This window comes from Gadus macrocephalus, chromosome 19, assembly GCF_031168955.1.
Source record: "Gadus macrocephalus chromosome 19, ASM3116895v1".
Classification (NCBI taxonomy): domain Eukaryota; kingdom Metazoa; phylum Chordata; class Actinopteri; order Gadiformes; family Gadidae; genus Gadus; species Gadus macrocephalus.
In genome coordinates, this window is record NC_082400.1 from 17,722,120 (window position 1) to 17,736,785 (window position 14,666).

Here is a 14,666-nt window from a genome sequence, read left to right on the forward strand (position 1 = left end):
CCTGTTGTTTTCTTTTAACACCAATTAGCCAGAGTAGAAATCAATTTGAGAGGGAAGCAGGTTCTCAACATTAAAGGACAAAAAAAAACACAGATTGACTGAGATTGAGATTTGGTTAAGACGATCACTTAATAACCCAAGGATAACAGCCCGGAACAGAGAGCAGAAAGAAAGGCCAATATTGGCTGAATGAGCCAGGGCGCGTTGGGAGAGAAGTGCCCACAGAAGCCCCTAAAACAAAGCCCTGAAATGGGAAGTCTGGAGACAAAGGCGGTGGTAGTGATGGGTGAGGTGTGACGGCTGTATCACAGAGTGCTGCACCGCCTTTAGGAACGGGATGATGAAAAGCGAACACGAGTCATCGTATAATGTCAGGTTCCTGGCCTGGGAGATGCGGCCTATCATTTCCATGCGTGCCATGTCTATACTTTAGGAGAGTGATTGACATCGACACTGGGAGCCAGGAACGATCAGACCGCTGAACAGATGGCTGGTTTACTGCCCGGTCCGTCTGTCGACCCGGGGCCCGACCTAGTAAGTTGTCAATTAGTGACTAGTAAAGGAAGGCTTTGCTTCCACGTGTTCCTCGATAAATGCACAATAAACAAGCACAGCAGAAAACGGTGGAACCACTAAAAGGCTCTGCAGCCTCACCCAGCTTTCTAATGAGCCCGGGGGCTTGCTACTTGGGAGTCATCCCCGGTCCATTAACCTGAAAAAAAATGAAACGTAGTGCTGACTCAAAGAGCCCTATGCCCCCCCCCCCCCACACACCACCCCAATGCAAACACACCCAGGAAAACCAATATGAACTGCATGCATCCATAAATGAAGCTACATGTGCATTATCAGAGGGCCTTCAGGGACACCAACAATGTTAGGATGATGAACGCTGAACTCTCCTGTGGGGTGGCTCGGAGACGCAGTGACTAATGGGACCGACAGGAGGGGCCGTCCTGATTGGCCCTTTATACAGGGACCAGTATGGGGTCAGGATTTGGTTTAATGATGCCATAATGGTGGAATTGGCTCAGTGTGTGGGTGGGAATAAAACGCACACTAGGTTGCGTTTACTGTGTACACAAGTTTGTATCGGGAGCATTATGCACTATGTGGAGAAACTTCACATGTGCACGTGTGCTTGTGTACGTAGATGTGTGCGTATGGGTTAAACACATAATGTTATGCTAATGGTTGTAATGGCAGGAGCCAGACTCTTGCTAATGACTTCATTATCACTACCAGCGTTCGCTCTGTAGGAAAAATATACACATGAAAAAAGAGAAGTGATAAACACAACGGAAATTTATGCTTCCATCATTGTGTTTGCGATTGTTTACAAAAAACTCCTTCATGGTTTCCTCTTTCAAAACCTCAACAGAAATGATAATGGTGTTATTCCATCAACAAGCGGTAACCGACACTACAGATACGGGATCAGGATTCTATTAAAGTACCATGATGGACGGCACCAAGCAATATGTGCAAACACAATTATTTGACCCAAATGACAGAAACCTGCCCTGTGTTTAGATCAAATGCCACAACATCGGAGAGTAACGTATCGGTTCACAAGGAAGATCTTTTTGGAGGTTTTTCAGTCAAAATAAGCAAAAATATATCAACAACATACATAGACAAAAAAACCTTTGGAGAACAACCAATGCTCTATGTTCCTCTAGTTTCACAGGTCCCCTTTCCTACCTCCAAGTCTCCGTCATGTGAAATAGGAGGTTCAATACACGTCGGATTGCAATGTGTACCATAGCAAAGGGAAGTTGTTGGTGTGGATCAATCGTGGGTTTGATTCCCTGGTCCACAGTTTACCAGTACCTGATTGATATTATATAGTTGTAACCATTATATATCATAGGATATATTACGCTATTATCATTCTAAGATGACTTTTCACTGCAGAAAGCGTCTGAGTTTGTATCAGGTCGTACCACTGCCAGCTCCGGGGGTGCTGAACTGGGAGGAGTCCATCAGCTTGCGTGGGGTGGAGAGACTGCTGCCGTCCAGCAGGGGCATGGGCGACACGTCTCTGCCTGCGGAGCTGCAGGGAGAGAAGGGACAACGTGACGGTTACTGGGGTACAAAGCTCAGTGGTTACAATCGGTATTGGTTATTGTCATTGTCCCGTGGGGGGCGCTGTGGATACAAGATGCGCTGATACTACTGGAAGGGGGGAACGAAGAAAATAAAGGAACTGGCATGTTTTGAAACGCAACAAGTGACTCACGCATATTTAATATCAGAACACGACATGTGTCAGAAGTGCTGTGATTTCAAACACGTAAGAAGTGCAATGAGCAGCAGCGACGGCAACAAGGCAGTGCGTGAAGACGGAGTTAGCAGGATGGCTAATTCAAGAGACCTCCAATTAGCACTGCCAGCTAAACATACCGTTTACTGCTCACTCAACGGTTCACCACTCACCTTAAGTAAATAATAAACATATCCTACACTGCCCGACCGCCGCTCTGTGGAGGCGTCCCAGCGTGTGGCCACACCAGGGTTTAGTATGCACCGGCACTACGTCCCGGCAATAGGTCGATGTTCCCAATAACTCCCCTTCTAGAACGAAAACCATTCAGCCTCCTACAACAAATACGCCCAGCATCTCTGGTGGGGAAATGGCTCTGCCTCCCAATGAGCCATTTATCAAGCCTTTAAGCGGGCCGGGTTGTGATGCAGCCCCCATAAGCCCAGGCGGCGTGGAGCCCTCGCTCACTAAGTGATGGGGTGGATGGAGGCGGGCTGCCGGTGAGAGTCCACCAGGTAGACGGAGGCGGGTCGCTCTCTGACCCCCCCACCCCCTAATAAATCACCTCAGCTCCCCTCAAAGCAACGCCGCCGTAATGACTGCACACAGAACACACGATTAGCGCCGCACGACCCCACTGACAGTCACACATGGAGGAGGGGACAGCCTGTTTACACACGCACGTACACACACACACACACACACACACCAACACCACACCCTAACATCACAGTGCGTCTGCGTGTGTGTGTGTGAGAGTTCAAACACACAACTTGCCACTCGCTAATCCTCACACACAAAGCACGTACACACACTGACTGATTGGAGGAGGGCAGCCACAACTCACATCAAACGAGACACGGGGACAACACAAAAGGTGACTTATGACCTGAATCCCCCCGGTGGCGCTCATATGGCCCCTCCTGGGACCCCCCCCCCCCATCAGCAGTGTGGTGCTGTTCCATGCACACAACCAGGGCCTCGGGATAAGCCTGCCTTTGTCGTCCAGTTCATCATGAAGTCGTGCCTTCTGCGACAGCCATGTTGTTGGCAACGGCAACCACAGCCCTCTTAATTGGGTTGTACTAACGTGTGTGCAGGCAGTCGGGCACAGACCATTTAAAAGAGTATTATTCTTTAGTTTCACTGAAAGTTGACCAACTTTGATAAAGCTGCTGGGCGTTGGGGGCGTGCGGGTTGCAGAATAATGGGCTTGTTTACCTGACTGTGTTCTAGTGTAAACAACCGGCTCGTTACTGCAATGAAATGCCTTCGTATGGAAGCACATTAACACAGCCACAGCAAAGCCTTTGGTACACAACACTCATTTCAAAATGGACTAATGCAAAAGTCCTTTTGAAAAGTCCATCTTTTATAGAATAATAATTGCCTGACTACACCATGATGTCTCTGTATGCCCAGGCATTGTGCGTCTGAATGAAAACCCACCAGAACGAGAAGTGCTGACGGCGCCATATCGTGAGAAAGGAACAATAGAACAGGGCCATCCAACCCACGCACACCACCATCCATCCACCATCCAACCACCCACGTTCCATCCATCCATCCACCATCCAACCACCCACGTTCCATCCATCCATCCATCCACCATCCATCCATCCACCATCCATCCACCATCCATCCACCATCCAACCACCCACGTTCCATCCATCCATCCATCCATCCATCCATCCACCATCCATCCATCCACCATCCATCCACCATCCATCCACCATCCATCCACCATCCAACCACCCACGTTCCATCCATCCATCCATCCACCATCCATCCACCATCCATCCACCATCCAACCATCCACCATCCATCCACCATCCAACCACCATCCAACCACCCACGTTCCATCCATCCATCCATCCATCCACCATCCATCCAACCATCCATCCACCATCCAACCACCCACGTTCCATCCATCCATCCATCCAACCATCCACGTTCCATCCAACCATCCATCCAACCATCCACGTTCCATCCAACCATCCATCCATCCATCCACGTTCCAACCATCCAACCATCCATCCATCCACGTTCCAACCATCCAACCATCCATCCACGTTCCAACCATCCAACCATCCATCCACGTTCCAACCATCCATCCAACCATCCATCCAACCATCCATCCAACCATCCATCCATCCATCCATCCAACCATCCATCCCGCCCCCCACACCCCCCCCCGTCCCCGTCCCCAGGGCCTCACCTAGGGCCGCGGGCGTTCTTGTCCTTGTTCTTGTGGCCCAGGCGGTGGGTGGACTTGATGTAGAGGTGGCGGTGCAGCTCGTCGATCAGCACCAGGTGGATGGTGAGCTTCCTGCTGTGCAGCTCCAGGCGCAGGTCGCCCAGGCCCTCCACCTGCAGCAGGTGGCCCTCCAGGGCCTCGACGGCAGACACCTGGAGCCAGGGGGAGACGCCCGGGGAGTCAGAGAGAACCAGCCTCCAGGTGTTAGTCAGAGCCCCCCAGGGGGAGACGCCCGGGGAGTCAGAGAGAACCAGCCTCCAGGTGTTAGTCAGAGCCCCCCAGGGGGAGACGCCCGGGGAGTCAGAGAGAACCAGCCTCCAGGTGTTAGTCAGAGCCCCCCAGGGGGAGACGCCCGGTGGGTCAGAGAGAACCAGCCTCCAGGTGTTAGTCAGAGCCCCCCAGGGGGAGACGCCCGGGGAGTCAGAGAGAACCAGCCTCCAGGTGTTAGTCAGAGCCCCCCAGGGCGAGACGCCCGGTGGGTCAGAGAGAACCAGCCTCCAGGTGTTAGTCAGAGCCCCCCAGGGCGAGACGCCCGGGGAGTCAGAGAGAACCAGCCTCCAGGTGTTAGTCAGAGCCCCCCAGGGCGAGACGCCCGGTGGGTCAGAGAGAACCAGCCTCCAGGTGTTAGTCAGAGCCCCCCAGGGGGAGACGCCCGGTGGGTCAGAGAGAACCAGCCTCCAGGTGTTAGTCAGAGCCCCCCAGGGGGAGACGCCCGGGGAGTCAGAGAGAACCAGCCTCCAGGTGTTAGTCAGAGCCCCCCAGGGCGAGACGCCCGGTGGGTCAGAGAGAACCAGCCTCCAGGTGTTAGTCAGAGCCCCCCAGGGGGAGACGCCCGGTGGGTCAGAGAGAACCAGCCTCCAGGTGTTAGTCAGAGCCCCCCCTGAGGAGGAGCGCTGACACTCCTACAATGGCTTGTTGAGGGTTAGGGTCAGGGGTTAGGGGTTAGGGGTTAGGGTTAACGTTAGGGTCAGGGGTTAGGGTTAGGGTCAGGGGTTAGGGGTTAGGGGTTAGGGGTTAGGGTTAGGGTTAGGGGTTAGGGTTAACGTTAAGGTTAGGCGTTAGGGTTAAGGTTAGGGTTAGGGGTTAAGGTCAGGGGTTAGGGTCAGGGGGTAGGATCAGGGGTCAGGGAATCGGACATTGGTCTCTACAAGGCAAACTGCCTACGTGGCCAAAGCAAGCGCTGGAATGAAACAAACATCCAATATAGGTCATTCCTGCTTAATGCAAAGGGGAACGTTAACTTTCGCCAGCGACATTTATTTCAATGTATGTCATAGCGATGCGTGATTCGACTGTCTGAGGCCAACCAGGTAAGTAGAGTTGACTGATGTCTCCCTCACCAAACAGTCGCAGACTTTCCAGACCTAATGATCACTACGGTCTAGCTGTGAGAGGAGGTAGATGACAGAAACCCCCCGAAATAAGGCTGGGAAATTTAAACCATTGGAACTTTAGGTGATGCCAGTTTTACCAAGCAGGCCTAGAGTGAATGAGCCGATACTTTGATAGATCAATTACATAACAGTTGAGTCATTCAATGTTAAGATTTTATTTGGAGAACAATGGTTGAAAAAATTAATAATCCTTCCATTGAATTTCCAAATTCAGTGATGTAATGACGTATGCTTTAAAGAGCAGGTTCTAGGTCTACACTTATATGATTAAGGTCCATTTAAAGCACTGGCCTTACATTCACAAGATTAACCCAAACCAAAGAACCATAAAAACAGCCTGATGTCAATAAGAGCGTGCATGGATCAGATAACAGATGCAATACACCACTTTAGCTTGTTACCGCATCAGTGCATCCATTTCTCCAACACAATAAGGAATCCCAATGCGATGGTGCACATGACACCCCTATTGAAACACTATCTACTCAGTGCACGTACGTGCACAGCAGACAGCAAACATGATACTGCCAGCACGCGGGCGCAAATTAGGTTCCACGAAACAGGACTTCCAGATGGAAGGACGTTGACCAACGCCAGCCGTTGGCGGGGATCTGCGGCCGCCGGTGTGGAATGTGTCCCTCACTAGAGGCCAACGTTTAAATACTATCTAATGGAAAGGATGATGATGGCAGATTACCCTGGCCTGCTCAAGGTCCTTAAGTCTGCCATCCCCCAACACACACACACACACACACACACACACACACACACACACACACACACACACACACACACACACACAGTCAGTCCAGTGATGCACTCCTAACCTGCAGGCAAGACAGCTGGCGGACAGTAGGATATATACTGACCGTCTTCATCTGTTTTCCTCTTTATATTTGGAGCTGGGTAACGAGGTTGTGTGGCATTTATTCAACTAGACAGGGCTTCAGGCAATAGAATGTAATTCACCTCAATGGAGGTCCAGGTATAACCAACCGGTAGCAACAACCAAACTGTTGGAACATGTGCAACTCTTTCTATCTGCACCAGCGTTGACTAAATTAAACAATACAATTAATCACAGGTCGGTATAATAGGTGGAAAGCATTAAGGACTTCTGCATATATATTCAGCATTCAGGGAGTGTCTCTTACACACGCACACGCGTGTGTATGCGTATAGGTTTGCACATGTGTGCGCTTGTGTACGTGTGTGTGTTCATCTCACCGTGTGTGTGTTCATCTCACCGTGCGTGTGTTTGTCTCACCGTGTGTGTGTTTGTCTCACCGTGCGTGTGTTCGTCTCACCGTGTGTGTGTTTGTCTCACCGTGTGTGTGCGCGTGTGGTGAGCTGACTCAAAGCACTGATCACATGGGGTCTCTTCCTACCCCAGGGCCTTAACGGCGGGGGGATAACGTTGAGGGCCGCTCAGAGAAGACGGGGCCCGCAGGAGGGGGGGGCAGGAGGCGGTGTGGAGGCAGGGGTCAAGTGTGTGTTGATGCAAATGAGAGGCACATTAGTGGAGAGATGTGCTAATGTGGTGCGCATGACCCCCACTGGCATAATGCATAATAAAATAACTTTACACTCCCTCCCTCCCTGTGTGTTTGTGTTGGTTAAGATGGAGAGATTGCGGCTGGAGAAACACACACTTCCGCCAACTCCAGCCTGCGTGATTCCACATAAATGCTGGTGTGGGATTGTGGTTGTATGTGTGAGGATCTAATAGAATGACTCATTCAGAAAACGTGTGTGTGCGTGCGCGTCATTATCGTTGGACTAGGATGGCAGAAGGAGGCTGGTTAACATCATTAGGGAGCATGCCTGTCAGCCTAATCAAGAATATGAAGCCTCTGGCAAATTACCATAGAGTAGAGAGTAGAGAGTAGAGAGAGAGAGAGAGAGAGAGAGAGAGAGAGAGAGACGAGGATGAGAAGAGAAAAGTGAAAAGAAAGATGGATATGCAGATGAATACCTCTCTGCACACTTAGAGTCTGAAGAGGTGTGTGTGTCTGCGTGTTGCGCTATAGGAACCTTGGAACGCAGGGAGAGGTGTGTGTGGGTTAGTGTGTCATCATGCTATAGGAACCTAGGCATGGAGGCAGACAGTTACAGGAAATAAAAGGCAGAGAGTGGGGACTGGAGAGAGACAGTTTCTTCCTAACCATGTCCATGGGGTCTTGTGAAGTGCCATTCACCAGGACATAGAGGGACAATGCTGAGTGCTAATCGTGAACCCTGGAGATACAGTGCAGTCGAGTAGAGAGCAGGAGTAGAAAGAGAAAGGAAGACTGAAAAGGTAGAGAGTACAGAGAAAGAGACCGAAAGACTAGCAGGACGGGGGAAAGGAACGACACAGAAAGACAAACGCACTGATAGACAGACAGAACCAACCACCTACAGACAGAGAGAGGGAGATGGACAGAGGCAGACAGGTAGGAAGAAGGAACCAGCCACCTAAGGGCCGGGGAAGGGAAGGCTGAGGCAGATTGGAGACAGCAGGTAGGAGCGTGGGAGGGAAGGGGGCCAGATAGAGAGGGAGACGCTAATCTGACAGATGAGTCCAGCAATGAGGGACGGCATGACGAGCATAAACACATCAGGAGCTCCCTCAGAGCCGGGCCGAGGCAGCACGCAGGGAAACACAGAGACAGACAGGAAGACAGCGAGAGACAGAGACACAGACAGAAGGGTCCGAAGAGAACAGAGCGTAGGATGAGACTGTGTGCAGAGAGGAGGAGGAAAGCTAGCGATTAAGTTGTTTGCTCTATAGACAACATTTGTATTAACAAGCGTCTGCTAGAGTGGCACAGTTGTCTCACATCTGCCTTGATGACCTTATTTTTCATCTTGGCACAGCTTGCAGACTGCAGCCACAAAGCAACTATTGCCACTGAAAACTCAGCATTTGGCAAGCACTCCGAGCGGCGAGGGAGGAAAAGCTGCAGCTCAAGCATTGTGCGACACCAAGCATCGTGTTCCACACCGATGAAACTACAGTACTGTTCTCAGCAAACAAGTAGAGCAACAGCCAGCACCGTGTCAACTCACTCCCCGATAGTTAGCTCGCACTGCATCAGCAATAAAAGCATGAGCGTTCACGGCCTGTAATCGTTGACTGCCTCTCAAACTCTTTCTCATTTTACTCAGAGGATCCCATCCAGCCCACTGATCATCAGTCATGGTTGTTTGGTCCTGGGCTGCATCCTGAATCAACTCACCCACTAAAAGCCACTACCAAACAGCCATCAGGAGAAGGGCGAGGCCCTCTCAGGCTACTTTGATGAAGTTGGCTTAAAGGTAATAAGAAAATGAGCAGCCACTGCCCAGTTCATTAGTGCAAACAAATTAAACGAGAGCGGGCAGGAAATCAATCTGCCCAACGCATCAGAACACCGGAGATTATGTATTTCAGACCAGCCTTACACAAGGGGCTTCTATCGGTTTCCCCATAGAAGGCTACACTGATCGATACGGGACCTTGAAGCCTCACTCTGTATCAACACAATTCTAAATCAACAGAGCTTCACATGGAAAATGAACATTATGCATTGCCAATGCTAATTCAAAATAGACAATATCTATCGAGGTCCCTCTTTCTCTGGCATTTGCTGGTCTCCAATATAAAAAGGCAAGAACACTTTAACAGGCCTCTTTGGGTACATTCTGAAGTAGGGCTGGGTATCGTGGCCAAATTCCTAAATCGATTTGATTTCGATTCATAAGGTTCTGAATCGATTAATAACGATTCAATTCGATTCAATCTGCTCTTGAATAATGAAAATGGCTCAACTGTGTTGCAAAATACAAATCTACTTGATTTTTTCTCTTCATCTTAAACAACCGGTTTTAAGTGCAAACTTGTAAATTGGACAGTTTAAACTTGAGCTGTAAACAAAACAGTCTCAAGTCTCAAAAGTGCAATTGTGAAACTAGAAAGGAATTGCAAGTGAAAGTGTACTTGAACTACAAAATTCCATCACTGCAAACTGCATTAAGGCATTGTTTATTAAAGTGCAAAAATAATTATAATTGTAACAAAAAAAAAAAGGAAAGAAAAAATCGATCTCATGCCCTATGAATCGATATTGCAAAATGTAAATTCAATCGATCAAAAATCGATTATATCGATTTTTTTACCCAGCCCTATTCTGAAGTGACCCGCATCTCCCCAACGCTCTCAACAAAGCAGCCCACAAACCCCTAGAATGTGAACGCCAAACCAACAAGCATCCTCAACCTCATCTACTTCATCCACTCTGTTCCGAACCGAACGGGAACAAACTCCTACCCTCACAGTCCAGTCCTCCCTCCGACGGCCCTCACGGCCCTCACGGTCCAGTCCTCCCTCCGACGGCCCTCACGGCCCTCACGGTCCAGTCCCCCCTCCGACGGCCCTCACGGCCCTCACGGTCCAGTCCTCCCTCCGACGGCCCTCACGGCCCTCACGGTCCAGTCCCCCCTCCGACGGCCCTCACGGCCCTCACGGTCCAGTCCTCCCTCCGACGGCCCTCACGGCCCTCACGGTCCAGTCCTCCCTCCGACGGCCCTCACGGCCCTCACGGTCCAGTCCTCCCTCCGACGGCCCTCACGGCCCTCACGGTCCAGTCCTCCCTCCGACGGCCCTCACGGCCCTCACGGTCCAGTCCTCCCTCCGACGGCCCTGACGGCCCTCACGGTCCAGTCCTCCCTCCGACGGCCCTCACGGCCCCCTCCTCCCTCCGACGGCCCTCACGGCCCCCTCCTCCCTCCGTCTGCCCCCTCCTCCCTCCGTCGGCCCTCAGAGGCCCTCACGGTCCAGTCCTCCCTCAGACGGCCCTCATGGCCCCCTCCTCCCTCCGTCGGCCCTCACGGCCCCCTCCTCCCTCCGTCTGCCCCCTCCTCCCTCCGTCGGCCCTCAGAGGCCCTCACGGTCCAGTCCACCCTCCGACGGCCCTCACGGCCCCCTCCTCCCTCCGTCGGCCCTCACGGCCCCCTCCTCCCTCCGTCTGCCCCCTCCTCCCTCCGTCGGCCCTCACGGTCCAGTCCTCCCTCCGACGGCCCTCACGGCCCTCACGGTCCAGTCCTCCCTCCGACGGCCCTCACGGCCCTCACGGTCCAGTCCTCCCTCCGACGGCCCTCACGGCCCTCACGGTCCAGTCCTCCCTCCGACGGCCCTCACGGCCCTCACGGTCCAGTCCTCCCTCCGACGGCCCTCACGGCCCTCACGGTCCAGTCCTCCCTCCGACGGCCCTCACGGCCCTCACGGTCCAGTCCTCCCTCCGACGGCCCTCACGGCCCCCCTCCTCCCTCCGTCGGCCCTCAGAGGCCCTCACCAGCATGTCGGTGCCATGGAGGTAGTGCTTGCTGGCCATGGAGACCTCCAGCCGTTGAGGGACCTGCTTGATCCTCTCGATCTCGTCCAGCAGCTCCAGGACGTGCTTGTGCTCGATGCCCTCGATCCACAGCTTCCGCAGCTCGTCACGCTTGCAGTGGAGCAGCATCTTACAGGACAGCAGGTTCTCCTTCACCTGACGGAGGCAGAGAACACTAAGTACAGAACAGCAGGTTCTCCTTCACCTGACGGATCAGAGAACACTGAGCACAGAACAGGAGGTTCTCCTTCACCTGACGGAGCGGAGAACACTGAGTACAGAACAGCAGGTTCTCCTTCACCTGACGGAGCGGAGAACACTGCGTACAGAACAGCAGGTTCTCCTTCACCTGACGGAGCAGAGAACACCGAGTACAGAACAGCAGGTTCTCCTTCACCTGACGGAGCGGAGAACACTGCATACAGAACAGCAGGTTCTCCTTCACCTGACGGAGCGGAGAACACTGCGTACAGAACAGGAGGTTCTCGATCACCTGACGGATCAGAGAACACTGAGCACCACAGGGCTGATGAGGCCGGAGCCCTAAGGGACCACCAAATGAAGGTCCCGGTTAAAACATCATATTTCTAACACATTTAATGAGAAAAATGTTTATAGGACTTTAGCACTATCTTATATCGTTATTTTTTTATACTGCAGATGTTTTATCTTTATCTATCCTCTTTGATGATCACTACAGACCCAAGTAGAAGGGACAGTACCAGTGGTTATTATTCTTAATGTGTGTGCGTTTGAACTGTGTGTACGTACGATGTACACATGCTGCCCCTCACCTGTTTGATCTTGTTGCGGGAGCTGGTGATTCGCTCCGTGATGCTCTGGTAGGTCCTGATGGCGGTAGTGAGCTCAGCGTAATGCTGAACAATCTGCTCGTCCAGGTCATGGTCACACTTCTCGAACGCCTCCTCCAAGCGCCCTTTCTCAGTCTCTCGGTCTTGGACGTCATCGCTGTTGGAGAGAGTCCTGGACAGGACGACCACAGGCATCAGGGGGAATCACAGCAAGCACATGTTATTGTATGTTATGGATGGCAGAGTCCTGGACAGGACGACCACAGGCATCAGGGGGAATCACAGCACGCACATGTTATTGTATGTTATGGATGGCAGAGTCCTGGACAGGACGACCACAGGCATCAGGGGGAATCACAGCACGCACATGTTATTGTATGTTATGGATGGCAGAACAGTTGAAACAGTTCTGCCATCCGACGCTAATCACAGTTTGAAGAACATTTCAACTAATGAATACTGAGACACTTTTATTATAACTATAGATGGAGAACCAAATAAAAGTTAGGTGCTCATTTAGGTAAATGCAAAAAGATACGTTACGCATATGCGATGAGCTTTTTAAGTAAGTAAATAGAAGTTCAGAAACCGAAGATGAAGTTGTTTTCTTTTCAATTGTGTTTGATGTGTGGCTGCTATTTTATCATCAAACAAACCTTGAATGGCTGAGCTGTCAAAATTGGAAGCACTGCTTTTGAATATCACTAGATTGCACAATCAATTGTGGATTTAAGATTTACTCTATCGACCAAAGACCTTCTGCTAAGGTAAGAGTATGATTTCTAATACACAGCATATACATTCAGAATGTGCGCCGACTGTTATTGTTTCGAGAACACAGGAAGGATGTAAAGCTAACGTTAGCATGCCAACTAGCCGACTAGCACTCAGAGGACAGGATACGATAAACAAGTCTACACGTATCGCTGCTTCCAATACGACATTGTAAACACAGTAAATGTCCCTTACCTTATAACAGAGATGAGAAGACCAGAAGGGTCTTTGCTCTTGCTAACAGCACTCCTGTATCTTCCTGTCTCAGCTGCCATTTTTCCAGCTGCTTCACCCAAAACAGGAAGACAGAAACGTGAGGGGCCGTAGTGTCTGCTGGGAAATGTAGTTCCGTAATGGAAATGCACCTGTTACTTATTTGTTAATCTGCTTTGTTAATTCTATTTTTTGGTTGGGTGCATCCAAGTGTAGCTGATCTTACGAAAAAATTGTATTTTATAAAGGAATAAAAATTTAATAATAATGAAAATAATAATATAAGGATTATGATGATTAATAAATAATAATAATAATTATAATTATAATAATAACATTAATCGATAATTATAATCAAAAGAAGGCCACAATTGAATATTTACTTTGTAAATAATTAGCATTGGAGTCATCAACAGGATCATTCAGCAGGTGATTGTCTGGTTGTGATGTTGAAGAAGATCCCTAACAGCAGCTTAACCTTCACAGTGACAATGTGATGACTGTGTGGAGCAGAAGGAGGAGCAGTGGGAGGAACAGGTGGGATCAGATGAAGAATGGACATAATGGCAGTGGACAAACCCCAAGTGCATTGGTATCGATCAGCAACATAAGGTGATACATCCTCATGGTTTGTTTACAGTCACAAATGTATAAATAACAAACATTAGGTTTAGTTTTGGTATGGCCCACCCAAAAAAACCTCTCAACATTTTTTTTTTTAACATGGGTCGCCATCCTCCAGAGAGAGTGATAAGAAGCAGAGCAGAGCAGAGAAACGCTGTGTGTCAGAGAGTTAATGGCCTTCCCCCATTTAGAACATAAAGTGCTGTGTTTGGTGCAACTCAGTATCTCTGACAATCTCTGCTGTACCAAAGAGAATAGGAGAGGGCATTGATTTTGGGCGAGAAGGGGTCGATTCCTAGCAGCCAGAGCTCTGATTGATGTGCCTGTGGACCCGGGAGATAACATTGTGTGCGATCTTTGTGTCCCCTCCAAAAAAAGAAACAATCGCTGATGTGCTGAAGCCCCTTGTTTCTGTAGAAAAGGCGCCCCGTTTCCTGGGACCACAGGTTTAATTTAGAAGTTCTTATCACCTATAGCCCTGCGGCAAATATCCCATCAGTCCAGCTAATCTACTGGGCTTCTCTTCCCCAATACGCTACCAAGGTTATTTCTTTCAGCCACGCCAGCGAGCGCACGCGTGTGTGTGTGTGTGTGTGCGTGTGCGTGTGTATTTGGACATTATATGCTTGACATGTTTTGACAGAATGACCTTTATGTGGGACGCAAGGACACGTGGACTTGAGGAAGACGTGTATGTTTGTGTGTGTGTGTGTGTGTGTGTGTGTGTGTGTGTGTGTGTGTGTGTGTGTGTGTGTGTGTGTGTGTGTGTGTGTGTGTGTGTGTGTGTGTGTGTGTGTGTGTGCATGCAGGGGTTATCTTTGTTATCTGTAAATATAAAGATTTTGCTGTCAATACTGCGCCACAATCTTTGACAGGTGAGGTGTTGTAGGGAGGGCGGTTGATCTCATCTGTTGACTTGATAACCCTTTGATGCAGAAGGGACATTTAGGCCCAATCCCGTTACACCCCTTG

The 14,666-nt window shown here is 50.3% G+C and overlaps 1 protein-coding gene across 1 annotated transcript in view; it reads right to left on the reverse strand.

Annotated features, from left to right (window-relative positions):
- exoc4 (exocyst complex component 4) overlaps positions 1-13,185 on the reverse strand; it is a 97,316-nt gene extending 84,131 nt beyond the window's left edge. Inside the window, exons 1-5 of the mRNA XM_060039129.1 lie at positions 13,053-13,185; positions 12,066-12,255; positions 11,233-11,427; positions 4,485-4,675; positions 1,945-2,056 (exon numbers count right to left, since the gene is read on the reverse strand). Of these exons, the coding sequence (XP_059895112.1) occupies positions 1,945-2,056; positions 4,485-4,675; positions 11,233-11,427; positions 12,066-12,255; positions 13,053-13,132 (768 nt within the window). The 5' untranslated portion in view covers positions 13,133-13,185. The remainder of the gene's footprint in view (positions 1-1,944; positions 2,057-4,484; positions 4,676-11,232; positions 11,428-12,065; positions 12,256-13,052) is intronic.
- Positions 13,186-14,666: the final 1,481 nt, after the last annotated feature.